At 37.8% G+C, this 15,034-nt stretch overlaps 1 protein-coding gene across 1 annotated transcript; it reads right to left on the bottom strand.

Moving 5' to 3' along the window:
- Nucleotides 1-1,770: 1,770 nt before the first annotated feature.
- On the bottom strand, nucleotides 1,771-14,183 carry LOC132040215 (uncharacterized). Its single transcript, XM_059430846.1, has 9 exons — nucleotides 13,760-14,183; nucleotides 12,170-12,234; nucleotides 10,955-11,066; nucleotides 10,749-10,872; nucleotides 10,465-10,545; nucleotides 9,231-9,563; nucleotides 7,311-7,477; nucleotides 6,403-7,229; nucleotides 1,771-3,716 (listed from the first exon to the last, which is right to left on the bottom strand). Exons 1-9 carry the CDS (start codon nucleotides 14,098-14,100, stop codon nucleotides 2,242-2,244), a joined length of 3,525 nt encoding a protein of 1,174 aa, XP_059286829.1. The 5' UTR covers nucleotides 14,101-14,183; the 3' UTR covers nucleotides 1,771-2,241.
- Nucleotides 14,184-15,034: the final 851 nt, after the last annotated feature.

The following is a 15,034-nucleotide window of genomic DNA, read 5'->3' on the forward strand; positions in this document are numbered from 1 at the left end:
TTAACAAATTAGTCTATTTTAAACTTTTAAAGGAGAACCTTAATAGCTAAGTGACATTATCAGAGAAAGTTAATCTATTTCCCAGTTTCTACGAAGTGAGACATTTCTATAAACATCGTTCCTTTTAAGAAGTTATGTTATTTATGCAAAAGTATCCACATAATACCCAACAAAATCAATATTAAAATTTTGCATGCTTACTATATTTGGGACAGACGAACATTAATGACAAAACTTATTGTCTTGCTGGCATTGACTTAGATGTTTAAATCATATTACGAGAAGATTATTGTTACAGCTCATATTTCTCTATTTCTATTAAATGCTTACTGTATTTGGTACACGACAAAGTCACAATTTTTCTTATCTTACTAGCATTAACAAGATGTCTAAATCATCCACAAGATTCATATTATACCAGAAAATAATCACTACAGATCATTAATCATATATCAATATATGTTTTAATAATAACGGTAAAATAATTTATTTTTCCATAATTAAACGGTAATTTATTTTTCCATAATTAAACGGAGTGGAGAAGTGTTAAGTGGACACCTAAATGAAATCTTTGTAGTATTCTTTTTATTTTCTTCGTTTGCATGTTTTCCTCTTATTATTTGTACATATACGTACTTACTAATCCTTAAACGGCCTGCTGGTTAGTCTTCAACTTTTTTCTTGAGGGTTGTTGACGCCACAGTTTTCTACTCTCTGTTGATGACAATACAACATATTCTTTTACTATCTAAGATAACTTAGAGTCAATGTTCAGTGATAGTTTGCAATTATACAATTTGTTTCTGACAGGTCCAATAATTTGTTTTCCATGGTCTCATAGAGATGTTTGAATGATGTCGGGTAAAATTGTTTTCAAGCGGATTAGAAGAAAATGCTAGTGAGCAAAGGAGACCAGTTTCCTTGAGCCGTTTCCATTTTATTTTTAATGTTATGATATATTGATATCTCTACAGTAGTAAAGAGTGGCAGGGAAGTTTGAGGCTGGGAAATAAAGTTATACATTACGGCTTTTTGTAGAACCAAGCTTTTGGCTCATGCATTGCCAATCGTCAATTCTGTTTGCTCAGTTGCAATATCTTAAAGACATTCCTCAAATTCTCATTCAATGCAACGTCATCAATCACGCTTCTATGCTGGGCATATTTACTTTTTTCTTCCATAAGTAAAAGGAGAAAAGTGAGAATTGAACCAACACCTATTGCGTGGGAGGCTTTCATCAGTACAAACAGATTGCAACCCATGGTGGTGTTTTGAACATCCTGATTTCTTGAAGCCATCGTGTTATTATGCTTCAAGGCATTCTCGCGATTGAGTAGAGTAGGATGTAAATTTTTATGGTAGATCATGTCTGGAGGGGCTTGGAATCTCAAGATATTCTCTCCTTTATCTTGAATGCGTTACTAGTTGAAGAAGATAAAAACAAGTAATTGTATCATGGCTAGCCCCATTGTATAGTATAGTAGATAAAGAAAACCTCGTTTGGTAATCAAGAAAAGTTTAGCATTTTTAACACGGGAAAAGATAGCGGATATTATGACACAGTACAACATTACTATGAACCGTTGTTCCATTTGCCTCGACTATGTTAAGGTAGAAACAAACTTCCAAGTGAATAAGAGATGTAACTGAGAGTGGAATTCTGATCAGAGCCAGTAATGATACAGCTTCAGATGATTGCATCTTCCAGAGACAAATAACCAGTGTAACTTCCTGATTCAAGTTATCTACTTAGCTCGATACAAAAGCAAAGAACGGATTAAGCTCTTTCTTGCTGGTTTCGTATTTGTAAATGCTTAAAACACATTTAGACAACTATCTGTAGTATTCAGTAAATAAATATAGCAGTAAAGATTGTGTGATTTACCAAAAAAATTCTGATCCCGAAAGCTCGACGACCTGCCCTCTTTCAGAGATCAGCAAAAATACATGATTGTACAGATAATCAAAGGGAAGAGAGCACACTAATGTGACTGCTTAGACGAGATCTATATCCACCAAAGATTCCTCGTGGCAAGCTTCAGCCAGTATCTCGAACTTATACTTTGTGTAACGTACTAAGCAATCCCCAGTCCCAAGTTCAAAACAGAGCAGTGTGTCAATCCACAGCCGAGAGCCTTACACTTACAGAAACTTCCAATAATCCACAAGCATGCTTTTTATCATTAAGCTTCTTCGACTAATCAGCCTCGAACATAAACTGGAAGAACTTATTGTAGAAACCTATTCAGCTGCAACAGATTCCACTCTCATCTCTCCAATATCCATCAACCCAAAATGAGGCTCAGATGGGAATACAAACACCGTAGAAGCTGCAACTGAAGGTTGAAACGCAGCTGAATATCGTACGGAGGTCAATGTAATTTTAGGAAGCTGCTGAAAACCCGAGGCAAGGGGTACAAGCTTGTAACTAAGTATGTGCTCAGACTTTGGCAAAATAAAAGTTGTATCATTATGAGGCCCTGATAAAACAAAACTCTGTGAATCCGCTAAAGAGTATTTGACCTCTTGAAGAAACTGTGTTCTGTTTGTAATTCTGATGGAGTATGTAAATGGATTTCCAAGAATAGCATGAGGAGGACAATCTAAACTCAAGATCAGTGGAGGTTGCTCCACATTTACATCAGGCAAACTATGTTTCGTTAGAACTGCAGATGCTGTGCTACAGGAATCCGATCTTTCTCCATCTCCATGATCCCGTCTCCATCTCAAACACACAATACCCGTGTTCAGCTTAGGAAGATTAACCTCAGGAGTGACAGCAAAAACCTGTTTAAACTCTTCTCCCGCCACAAGCAGCACAGGTTCTTCTGGGTCCTTACTCTTACTTTTCACATCACAGGTGCTGGCATCAACTGCCTCAACGGACATGGACAACAAGTGCAAAGGTACTTCTGTGCAGTTCTTAGCACTAACAACTAGCATACTTGTTTCATTCAAAGGCAGAGATGTAATTTGGTCAGAATCAGAAGCCGGCTTAGTCTTTGACAGCAGTAGTGGTTCCCTTCGAAATGGCAACATAAAGCGATGGCTCATCACAACAGCAGTCTTACCTTCAATTTGCAAGCTTTTATGCACATGAGCTCTTTGTGAGCTAAGTTCCGGACTTTGAGGAAAGTAGCCCAGTGACACATAAAGCATGATAGGCTTAGGGCGGTTCCATCTAATTTCTAGTTTGCAGGACCACGACTCTCCTTCTTCCAAAAACGGGACAGAAATCAATCCAAAAGAGGGCTGGATCTTTTGAATATTCTCTGAATTAGCAAGATCTTCACATTCTCGTCCAGATATGCCAACAAGTTCTACATGAAGATTATCTGATGAAAAAGTTTCAGCCTCCCTTGGACTAAGCAAGCCACCGCCTCTTGTATCAACAAGGTTAATTTTCAATTCACCAGAGTGGACACTATGGCCCTTTGAGGTGATAATCACAGGGACAATAAAAGTCTCTCCGACCAATGCAGGGCCAGAAGAATCTAACTTTAGATCCACTTGTGGGTCTGGTTCTTCAACTTGGACGGCCTTCTGACCAGAGAAAGCCAGACCAGGATCCTTCATTGGTATAGTTTGCACTATGTCTTCAAACTTCCAGAGGGGTAAATCACTCATGGAGGCAGGACTTTCAGCTCGGCAACAGATAGTAAAATGTTGACCCCATCTTGCAGTTACATATATGCATTCCAGCTTTCCACTTTGCTCTGCATCATTCAAATGTTATCTCACTTTCAGTGCAATAAGAAGGCATATTTTAATTAAAAACTGGGGTGGATAGAAGAGTATTATATGTAAAATGGTATAAATTCAGTATCTCTCCTCAGTGAAGCATTCAATTTTGATCAATGGTGGTCCAACTAGAATTTTCTCAACTCAGCGAGGTCTTAGACAATGAAATTTCCTCTCTCCCTTCTTGTTTATATTGGCAACGGAAGGACTAAGCAGGCGGCTGGATAAAGCAGTACTGTGGCAGTGGATTAAGTGTTTCAGTGTGGGCAGGAGCTGGAGATAATGTCACATTTGCTATAAATGTGACACATTATTTCCCTGGTGCAGACAAGTCAAAAGTGCTTTATTTGAATCTTATTCCACTCATCTTCGAGGCTATTTCAGGACTTCATAAAAATATAAGCAAGAGTACTATTTACTCTGCCAATGAAGATCACAATCTTGAAGAATTGGCTGCAGTAGCTGGAAGCAAGATTGGGGCATTTCCCTCAACTTATCTGGGCTTGCCATTAGGAGCTAAGTACAAGGCAACATAGGTTTGAAATGGGATCATAGAAAACTCCAAGAAGAGACTAGCTACTCCGCAAAAGCAGTATTTGTCAGTGGGTGGCAGATTGGCATTGATTAATAGCGTAAGACAGCAGTCCAACACACTTTATGACACTCTTCCCACTACCTAGAAAGGTACCAAAGCAGTTGGATAAAATCAAAACAAAATTTGTGTGAGAAGAAAACAGCTCACAACATAAGCATCATTTGGTGAAATGGGACAAAAATGGAGGGTACATCAGCTTCTGGGGGTGACAAATGATTAGGTAATTCTCCCCTGAAAGTTATGTTTCCTAATTGTTTCAGTTAGCAAAACATCCACAAGATACACACATGCAGTGCAGGCAAGGCAATGTTTGGAATTACTTATTTAGATGGAATCCTTTTTTTTTTTTTTTTTTTTGATGACATGGGAACCCGCAGCCGCTACTCTTTGGGTGCGCACAGGGTATTTAGATGGAATCTCAAAGACTGGGAATTGAATAGTTCTCTGGATTTGCTTAAAGATCAGAGAATATCATAGTGGAACCACAATAGAAAGATAAACTAGTATGGGGCAGCTCAAGCTATGGAAAATACACAGTCAAGGCTAGCTAAATCAACTCACACACGAGGAATAGAATAATAGAAACTAGAGAATCAGCCATAAAATTAATATGGAAGACCAAATTATCAACTAAAGTTGCCTGCTTCAGCTAGACGACTATCTTGAAAGCCTGCTCAACTCTAGATTATATTTGCAAAAGAGGGATTCATCTGTGCAATAGGTGCTACATGTGCCAGCAAGAAGCAGCAAATGTCTGTCACCTTTTTCTCCACTGTAAAGTACCAAGGAACATCTTCCTATTTATTTTAGGAGTATGCTGGTAATGCCCTACAACACCAAGATGCCCATGCAAAGTGTGGACTAGGGAGAGTCCAAAATCCATCAAAAGTATTTGACGAACAGTTCCTGAACGCATATGTATCTGGCAGAGAGAATCATATTTCTTTGACAGGATCTCAACCACTCCTTAAAGTTAGGTGCTGCTTAAATCTTTTCCGCTAGAGCATCTTACCCACTGTACAAAGTATCGGGCAGATATTAGCTATTGTTAGCTCCCTGAACTATGTACAAACTAGAGCATCTTACCCACTGTACAAAGTATCGGGCAGATATTAGCTATTGTTAGCTCCCTGAACTATGTACAGAAGGTTATTCCTTTTGGAAACTATTGAAATCCACTGGATGCTCATCAACGAAATGTCTTACTTTATCCCAGAAAAGGTGGGGTGGATAGCACAAGAAGGCTGCAGAAAAGGCTTGGCAACAGTTAAGAACTCGCGAAAGGCCTTGAAGGCAAGAGCAGTTAAGAGTTCAATAAAGGGCTTAGAATTTAGGGTGTTCATAATGATCATGCAGCTAAAGAGTAATAAACCATAGACCGACAACAAAATCCTCTAAAAAAGCAACTATTTTATATTAAAACCTTCTGAACCTTGGATCTGTTGCCCCATGGGAAAGAAGTAGGTGAAGCGATATAAAGCAATTTAATTCTCTCCCCTTTTTTTTTTTTTTTTTTTGTGAGAAGGTATAAAGCATGTCATTCTTATCATCAGGACTCAATGGGCTGAGGTGGAAAGCCTAAACAGTATTGTCCCTGACAATCAAATGGAAACACGTACAGAAACCAAGAAAAATTAACCTCATGAGGGAGGCGCATAGTCAAGATACCAGATCTAATCTGGACATATTACACATCTGTCATGCGCACACCGGCAAGTGCAATTGAAAGGTTGGAAAGACTTCAAAGATTTCAGAGGAACATCTTATGGAACTCAAATGATGAGACAAAAAAGTTTCATTTGATAAATTGGGACGTGGTCACATCTCCATTAGGTAAGACGGGCTCAGAGTAGAAGATTTGATGGTCTTATTAGAGTGTTATTATGAAAGTTGCTTTGGAGATCTGGGAACGAGAAATAGGCGTCATAGATGATTTGTCAGTTAATTATTAGGAAGTACGTTCTTTCCGTGGGATAAATATATACAGTTTGACGTGTTCTCCAATCAAACATGAAATAGTTTAAGCTTGGAGTTGCAACAAGTGAAAGTAAAAGTAATCAGCTTACCAGGTTTCACATCGTATGTGAGCCGCAGCCATTTGTTTGTGCGAAGTTCCAGGGTGGGAGCTGTCTCCACTCTACGACCAGGCTGCAAACAGGATATTGCAGCTAAATGGGATCTTTGAGCATTGACAATGACAAAGTTACACTCCGACTGATTAAATTGGATTTCTAATTGATCAATCTCAACATTCAGAGGCAGTTGAGATAGAAGGGAGAGGGTAATCACTGTTTCTGCACCAGGCTTAACTACTTGTTCATGAAAAGCAACTGAAGCAAGAAGTACTGCTCTGAGGGGACTGACGAGATCAATCTCAAGATAAAGGGGATTATCAGCTGTTACTTTGAGGCTACTGTTTTCTTCAGTAGATGCACTTTCTGATTCTCCTCTTATTACTGAAAACACTTCATTGTGTATTATTTCTCTCTGCGCAAGACTTGCAGGCCCAGCTGGGCCACAGTCTCTTTGACCAGCCGCATTAGTAGATACAGGTAGAGCAGCCATTTCAAGAGAGTACTCAATGAAATCTTTCACGAGAGCAGTTTTCCTTGAGCAGTCTCTAAGGTAACCCAAGACATTCCATAATAGAGTGACCCAGCCCTCCTGTCGATAAAGACTAGCAACATTCTCAAAAACGTCTTTTGCATTACTATATTCATCTACTATGAAATATTCTCTAGCCATTTGGAAACCGCAGTAGGCAGCCATCCGAGAGGCTTTATCGTTGTTGTATGCTTCAAAAGATTTTTTAAGCAGAGCAATAATTTCATAGGAGTCCTTGATTCTCTTTCCTTCAGCCAGAGCATAACGGGCATATTCTTCATCACTAAGACTGCAAATGTATATGTGGGGAAAGAATGAAGTAAGCAAAAAAATTCCTGAAGTAATTTACTACAAGAAAATCACCACTCACGATTGCATAACAAATGTGTCTCCGTGCTCCAGTAGTTTTGCAAACTGACCAACATAAGCAGCAGCTATCACAGATTCGGCATTCCCATCAATCTCACCCGAAGTATCAGACATAGATAGCGCAAGTTCGAGAGAAGAACTCTTTTCCTTCAAGTAATGAGCTGCTAACTGTTTTCAGTAAAGCTAGATAAGCAAGCATATGAATAGAGTCGTATGGTGGTTGAGCTACAAAGATAAAGCAGGTAAAGTAGTACATACAAAGATGTATAGGGAATTAGTTCAGCTACAGATGGGGCTTTCAGCAAAAATTAAAGATTAGAACGAGATAAGCATGCACTGCAGTGTGTGTACCAATCAACAAATTCAAATACACAGCTCTTCTACTTTCCTTGTTTAACTTCACTTCCTTCTTAAATACTCCCCCTTTATTATTCGCCCATTAACTCTTTTCTTTTTTTGCTAAAATTGCTCCTTGAGGCCTAAAGTTGATGGATCTCATCTCCCCACCCATTGTCATCTTAGTGAGGGAGCAAGAGACAAATCAAGAAACTAGGAGGTTATTTTCATTAATAATGGGCAAATATTCAACTATATTAAGTCAGCTTTTGTCCAACAATGAGAGAATTCTAATAAAAAACTGGTAAAACCTGATTTATGGGGAAAAGCGGTGCGATATGGTGGAAAAGAAGTTCCATAATTGTTTGGTTCTAGTTTCTTAAATTAGGACGACTCCTGTCTCATACCCAGTAGTAATGCCCAGCAAATGGAAATGTCATTCCAGCACAATTGTGCTGATGTTTATATGTATATACACAATATGTTAACTTCTCCAAAAAAAAAAGGAAGGAGAAGTTAACTATTAATGCCCACTTCCATATCCAGTTCAAGAAAAAAGTCTTCCAGAAAAGTTAAAGGACTTGAGGTCTGTTAGTCTTTGTAACTGTCTATATGATAGAAACTTTCAGGGAAGATAACGACCCAGAAAGGTATCTGGTTATAGGAGAAAGTGGCGAAAGGTTATTTCCATCTTCCTCTTAGACAGTTGAGATTTTTTTCTTTTTGATAACCAAGAAATCCCCGAGGGCCAGTGGCAGACGATTCGAAAGTTGGTGGATAATGGGTCCATCCCTCTACCCTTCTCCGCTTAAAATACTAGGTTCTTGTCTGTGGCAAGATCTGAACCCATGACGTGCGCCTAACCAACACCTCACCAGTTGCACTCTTACCACTAGACCAAAGCTCCGGAGGCCTCTTACATAGTTGTGATTGTGAATAAGAGCCTTATCATTGTTCAACTTTAAGGAGCTATAGGTAACTACCAACTATCATCCACTTTTTCCTACTTACTCTAGTGTTTGGCATTCCAACAAAAATAAACCTAATTTTCAAGGTAGTTAAAGCTCATCTCCATATGTACTGCTTTATAGGTGTGATACTAAGATAAATGAAGGTGACAACAGGAGAAAATATAGACCTAAAATCACATGAAAGAATTTATCTCAAAAGACTTCTTGATGAAGTTATTGTAACTGCCTCAAAAGACTTACAATCTCTATGAAATAATCCGAACTTGGCTGAGAATCGAACATAATGAAAGCAATGATTCATAGACAAGATGCCACCTAATTATGATTGAGTATTTGTTCTTGTTGTTACACTTAAATTAGACCCTACGTTTATCATGAGAATTTTTTGTTTTGATAGACTTGTATATTAGTGCAAGGATAAGTGGGAGATTTAGAAGACCACTAGTTTTAGAGACTACTAATGGAGGGTCTAAAAAGAGCAGAAATGATAATCTAGGATTCATATAGCTGACTCCAACTAATTTGATTTAGGCTTAGTTGATTAATCATATGGGTTACTAATCAAACAGGCGAACCACAATAAATGAATAGCTTGACAAGGAAGGCTTTCCAACCTGGAAGTAATAAGCTGAATGAAATTCCCACTCAGTTGATCTATCAGTAGCGTCTGAAACCAAAGGGGAAACATGCTGAGCGGAGCTTGTCTCCAGTAATTCAGCAAATACTAGAAATTGTCGGCTTAACCATTCCCAGTGAAGGAAAATAACTTCAGGTGCTCCAACAAGCTTCCTGTAAGAAGCATAGTGCTGGCGGAACCAGGCAATTGCTTCTGAAAGTTTTCCACCATGCAGCAACAACGTAGAGATCTTGAAATGCAGTTGCTCTGCCACACTTTTGATCTCAATTAACCGTTGGATAGGTGGCAATCTAGTTGATGTTGCAACCATCTGTATCATTTAAAGGTCTCTATTTATATGATTAAGATGCATAATAACGCAAAACATGTTTAAGGCTACAAAGCAATTAATATGCTACAACTCAGGCAATCTGCCTTGTTATCTCATATAAATAATACTATTAGCATATCTTGGTTATATGCAAGTTGAAACTGGTAATTACAATTCATCCGCCCTTTTATGCAACTATTCTTAAGAGAAGAAACATTAAGAAAGTAAATCAATGATAACCTCTGCAACTATAATTAAACAAGAGTAGCGAGACATACTTATCTACTGCAGTCAGCTATTACCACTACATGGATGGAAATATACCCCTCTTGGTTGCTTCTTTGGATTTTTATTTGGATAAGATTGTTCCTTTGGATTTTAAAGTTAGTCAGACATAAAAGAAATAACGGAACCGCACTCAAGCAATAAACTTGGTGCTGTTGAAACACGCAAGAGAAGCTCTAACAACTCAGAGCTGATAGTTATAAGTGGACAGGAGTGACTATACATCTAAATGAACTTCAGTCAGAAATACACTAACACATGGATGAGAAAGAAACAGAAAAAGTTCTCCATTAATTTTCACCACGATGAATATCTTCAACACTGTTAGAATTCGCTAAATGACCACACCAATGCAGGCTAAGGGATAGAGAGTTTTTCGGAAGCTCCAGCAGTTCGTCTCTTCCATTTATAGCCATTTGGAACGTTGACTACACTACAATCATCTAGCTAAACAAAGATATGAAAGAGTAAAAAGAAGCTAACACTCTGTTCTATAAAGTTCTTTATATCTCATCTCCTGGTAATGCAAAGTACTTCACCTTGTCTAAAATGCAGTAAGACTCTATCAAGAAGTGGTCTCAAATTCTACAGGTCAAGCAGAGTAGCATAAATATACCTCTCGCACTGCATGATAGGCATCCTTGTATAGCCGTAATGCTTCAACCCAATCTCTGCAAAATTCTGCATATACAGCAGCCTGTCAAAATGTTAAGAAGAGCATAATCATGACATAAGCAAAATTCCAGGAAACATGCAAGGACATAACAGCTAGTTTCTAGGTCAGTATTTAATGACAATAATATAATAATGTTGTATGATACCAACAAGGTTAGGTAATGTGGAAGTCATACTACAAGGACAGCACATTAAGAACTATTAAACTGCAAACAGAACCCTTACTTTGAAACAACATCGAATATTCAGCTCAGCAGAATGGAAATTTTTCCTTTCGAGACGTGCTTTAATTCTTCTTTCTTCATCCTTGTAATAGGAATTAGCTAATTCTGAAAATGTGTTTCCCAACCTGCAATAGGTATCTCAAATATCAAACACCACTGGGTTCTATAACTCAAATTTAGCTATAGTATGAAAAAATAACTCCATGCCTGATCAAGGACTGTTGAAGCTCCGATTCGCTTGGAACAAATATGATAAGATACTTAGAGTCCAGTTCTGCACGCTTTCTGAGAGCGATCATACGGTCTTCACTTAGATCAACTGTTTCAAAGTAATATCACAAGTGGGTCAAATCCTCAAATTGTGAGAAGATGGGAGAAGAATAGGAAAAAGTTGTCATAGAGAGTGGGAGCAAGTCAAATACTCCCTCTGGTTCAAAAAGACCCTCCACTTAGCCTTTATTTTTTGGTTCAAAAGAGTGTCCACTTATCAAATCAAGAAAGAATTAACCTTATTTTTTCAAATTTGCCCATATTAAGTGTTAAGTGATCAATCCCAATAACTATTTAATTAGGGGTAATTTAGTCAAAGTACCTATTTTTGCCTTGAAGATAGTATTTTCTTAAGGGGTATGCAAATAGCTAAGCGGACACTCTTTTTGAACATCATTCTACTCTTTAATCATTCTACTCGTTCTTTATCCAAATTTCAGACATCTGTCTGTTTCAAACACCATTAGTGGGGAAAGAAAAATTACAACACCATAACTTGGTATATTTTATAATAATGAGAAACCCCACAAGCCTGAGAGCCTCTGAATGTGATGAATATAGTTGCACCTACTAATTCATTTGCTTCAACTTAATGTGAATTCCATACGTCTAGTCAACCAGAGGCGGATCTAGCATTTCTAGAACATGGAAGCACTGCTAAAAAAAAAAAAAGAAGGAAAAATGTATTGAGTGGGGACTGAACCCTATTCCTCTTGGTAATTAACTCAACCTTCAACCAAGTGCACCATTCAGCCTTCTTGGTGAATGGGTGCCAGCAGTTAATAGTATACTAATTTTAGAAAATATGTACATAAAAAATATCTAAATTTGCGGAGAGACCATGGGTTCACGTGTCCGATAATCTCCCCTATAAATTCGCCCTTGTAGTCAACCATTTCCCAATGTACCTCAGGAGGTCAAACCACCTAACTAGCAACCAAGACGAACATGAAGGTATTGGAAGTCAATTAAGAATTTCCAAGATGGAACCCGGACCAGAGCAAGTATCAAAGTTTTTTCCTGTTCTTCTTAAAACTCTTCTATATGAATGCGTTTGAGTTAATAAATTGTGATTAAATGGCACGTAATTCATTCATGCAAGAAATCCATAAGCAGATAGATCATAGACAGAGGAAAGTGTTAAAGACTCACCCTTAGAATTTGATGGAGCAACAACCACGATGACCAATTTAACATTCCTTCCTCGTAATACACCTCTGTTCATTCAGCACACAAACTTAAGCAACTCTTTTAATGAATATACACCCGCTCGAATGTGAACTGAAAAATCAGTATATAGCGCATGTTTGGTACTCCCTCTGTTTCAATTTGTTTGTCTTACTTCCCTTTTTTAGTCCGTTTCAAAAAGAATCACTCTTTCCTTTTTTGGCAACTTTTTAATTCCAACTTTTCCCATGGCATATTTAAGATCACAAGATTAAAGGGCATTTTGACACATTCTACATTTCTTTAGTTTAAGACCACAAGATTCAAAAGTCTTCTTTACTTTCTTAAATTCCGAACCAAGTCAAACCAGACAAACAAATAGAGACGGAGGGAGTATGATAGAAAATATCTTTCCGTAACTAATGAAGGAACCAAACAGTGGAAACGATCCAAATACTACATTTTCCATGGAAAATATTGGCAGATTTTCAAAAATATAAAGCCCAACATAAAATATTACGCCACGTAGCCCAATATACAATATTATACAACAACATACCTGAGGGGAAGCATTATACATAAAATATCAACCTTGTATAAAAGTATATACTAGTGTACAAAAGGTGTTTATACACAAATATTAGCTAAACTGGGTAACAAACTCAAAATATGGGCTACGTGGCATAAATATTTTCTCCCAGTAGACATAGAGTGTAATTTTCCTTTTCCCCCTAACTGATGAAGGAACCAAACACTGGAAATGATCCTAATACATTCCTTATCGCATGTTTAAGATGAAAAGATTAAAAGGCATTTTGATACATTCTACATTTCTTTAGTTTAAGACCACAAGATTCAATAGTCTTCCTTACTTTCTAAAACTCCGTGCCCGTGCCCGAGCCAAGTCAAAACCAGACAAACAAATTGAGACAAAGGGAGTATGATAGAAAATGTTTTTCCCTAACTAATCACTAGAAACGATCCAAATACTACATTTTCCATGGAAAATATTGGCAGATTTTCAAAAATATAAAGCCCAACATAAAATATTACGCCACGTAGCCCAATATACAATATTATACAACAACATACCTGAAGGGAAGCATTATACATAAAATATCAACTTGTATAAAAGTATATAATAGCGTACAAAAGGTGTTTATACACAAATATTAGCTAAACTGGGTAACAAACTCAAAATATGGGCTACGTGGCATAAATATTTTCTCCCAGTAGACATAGAGTGTAATTTTCCTTTTCCCCCTAACTGATGAAGGAACCAAACACTGGAAATGATCCTAATACATTCCTTATCACATGTTTAAGATGAAAAGATTAAAAGGCATTTTGATACATTCTACATTTCTTTAGCTTAAGACCACCAGATTCAAAAGTCTTCTTTACTCTCTAAAACTCCGTGCCAGTGCCAAGTCAAAACCAGACAAACAAATTGAGACAAAGGGAGTATGCTAGAAAATGTTTTTCCCTAACTAATCACTAGAAATGATCCAAATACTACATTTTCCATGGAAAATACTCATAACGTAATTGAAAAAAAGGACAAAAGAAGCGTACTTGAGGTTTTCGAGATCGGTGCAGACCTGAAGCCACTGAGCTGGATCGCCAGATACATGATCGGAGCTAAATAGAGCGGCAACAACTGCCGGAACCCTAGTCCGATGTTTGAGAAGCCAATCCTTGTTTAGTATTCCGGCTACAGGTTGAGGCGGTACAGAAGTGTCCTTCAAAGGCTTGGCAATTACCGAGATCTTAGAGAAATCAGGCAATGCGAGTGCATTAATAGGTGGTTGTTGGGAGTGAAGGTGAGTTGTGATTGTAGCGTGAAGGTCTGGACAACCTACCAGGGATACTAATGCTACAGGTGGAGTTCGTAGTTCTTCTGGATATTCTTCCATTGTTGAGAATGGTGAAGAGTTGTTGGAGTAGAATTACAGGTGAATTTGATGAGATCTTGGAGTTGAAGGACCGGGTTTGGGGACTCGGTTGGGTTTGACTCCCGTTGATTTCAGTTGGGAATTGGATTACCTGATTTGGGCCGGCCCATGTAAAGCCAAGCTAGCTCAATGAAGACTCTCAGTTCCATAACTTTTGGTGGGATATTCACATTTCATTCTCAATGTCAATGGTTATGTACAAGTCTATAGAACACCAAAATGGGAGGGAGATGTCTTGTGATGTATAAGTGTCGGATGAACCAAATTCTCATTAAATTTTGTTTTTTTCCAACAGATGGGGCTAACACATGTTCTATAATACCCCGTAAATATTCATGAAGCGTGAAAAGTTCTTAATGTTAATTAGTACTTAGTTCTGAATAGATTGATCTATAATAATACTTTTACGCTTTTCAAAATTCAACGAGGTCGCCATGATTAGGATGTTGTGGTAACATTTTGCTTAATTATATCTCTCATTGTGGCGGAACATTATCTTACTATTGGAAAAGAACGAGCTGCTTAAGTTTGATTGGGTGTGGCAACTAAATTTAATAGCAAGTAATTCTGTTATTAACGATACCCAACATTGATTGTGGGGATGTTTGGGATCACCACACCTTAACCGGAGGTCTCGGGTTCGAGCCCATAGAAATGAAAAAAAAAACTGTTGAGAGCGCCACCCCCAGAAATGGGCCCTGCAGTGCGCGATCCGAATTTAATTTGTTCCAATGCGGGTACCGAACACTGAATGGGAAAAAAAAACATTCGAGAATATAACTGTGCTCATAACTATGAGTTTTTAGAGTAACTTCACAAAATCTCAATTGCAAGTCATAGGTATTGCATTGAGGCGCAAGTAAGGCTGTTAAGAAAACTAGACTGCTGTTAATAT

Source organism: Lycium ferocissimum, chromosome 2 (genome assembly GCF_029784015.1).
Source record: "Lycium ferocissimum isolate CSIRO_LF1 chromosome 2, AGI_CSIRO_Lferr_CH_V1, whole genome shotgun sequence".
NCBI lineage: Eukaryota > Viridiplantae > Streptophyta > Magnoliopsida > Solanales > Solanaceae > Lycium > Lycium ferocissimum.

What these genes read in the sequence shown, in the direction of transcription:
- LOC132040215 (XM_059430846.1), bottom strand. Translation starts at nt 14,100, where the DNA reads ATGGAAGAATATCCAGAAGAACTACGAACTCCACCTGTAGCATTAGTA. An exon ending in TGCTCCATCAAATTCTAAGG is followed by an intron (nt 11,067 to 12,169) that starts GTGAGTCTTTAA and finishes ACTTTGAAACAG; the next exon opens with TTGATCTAAGTGAAGACCGT. An exon ending in ATTCAGCTTATTACTTCCAG is followed by an intron (nt 7,478 to 9,230) that starts GTTGGAAAGCCT and finishes TACTGAAAACAG; the next exon opens with TTAGCAGCTCATTACTTGAA.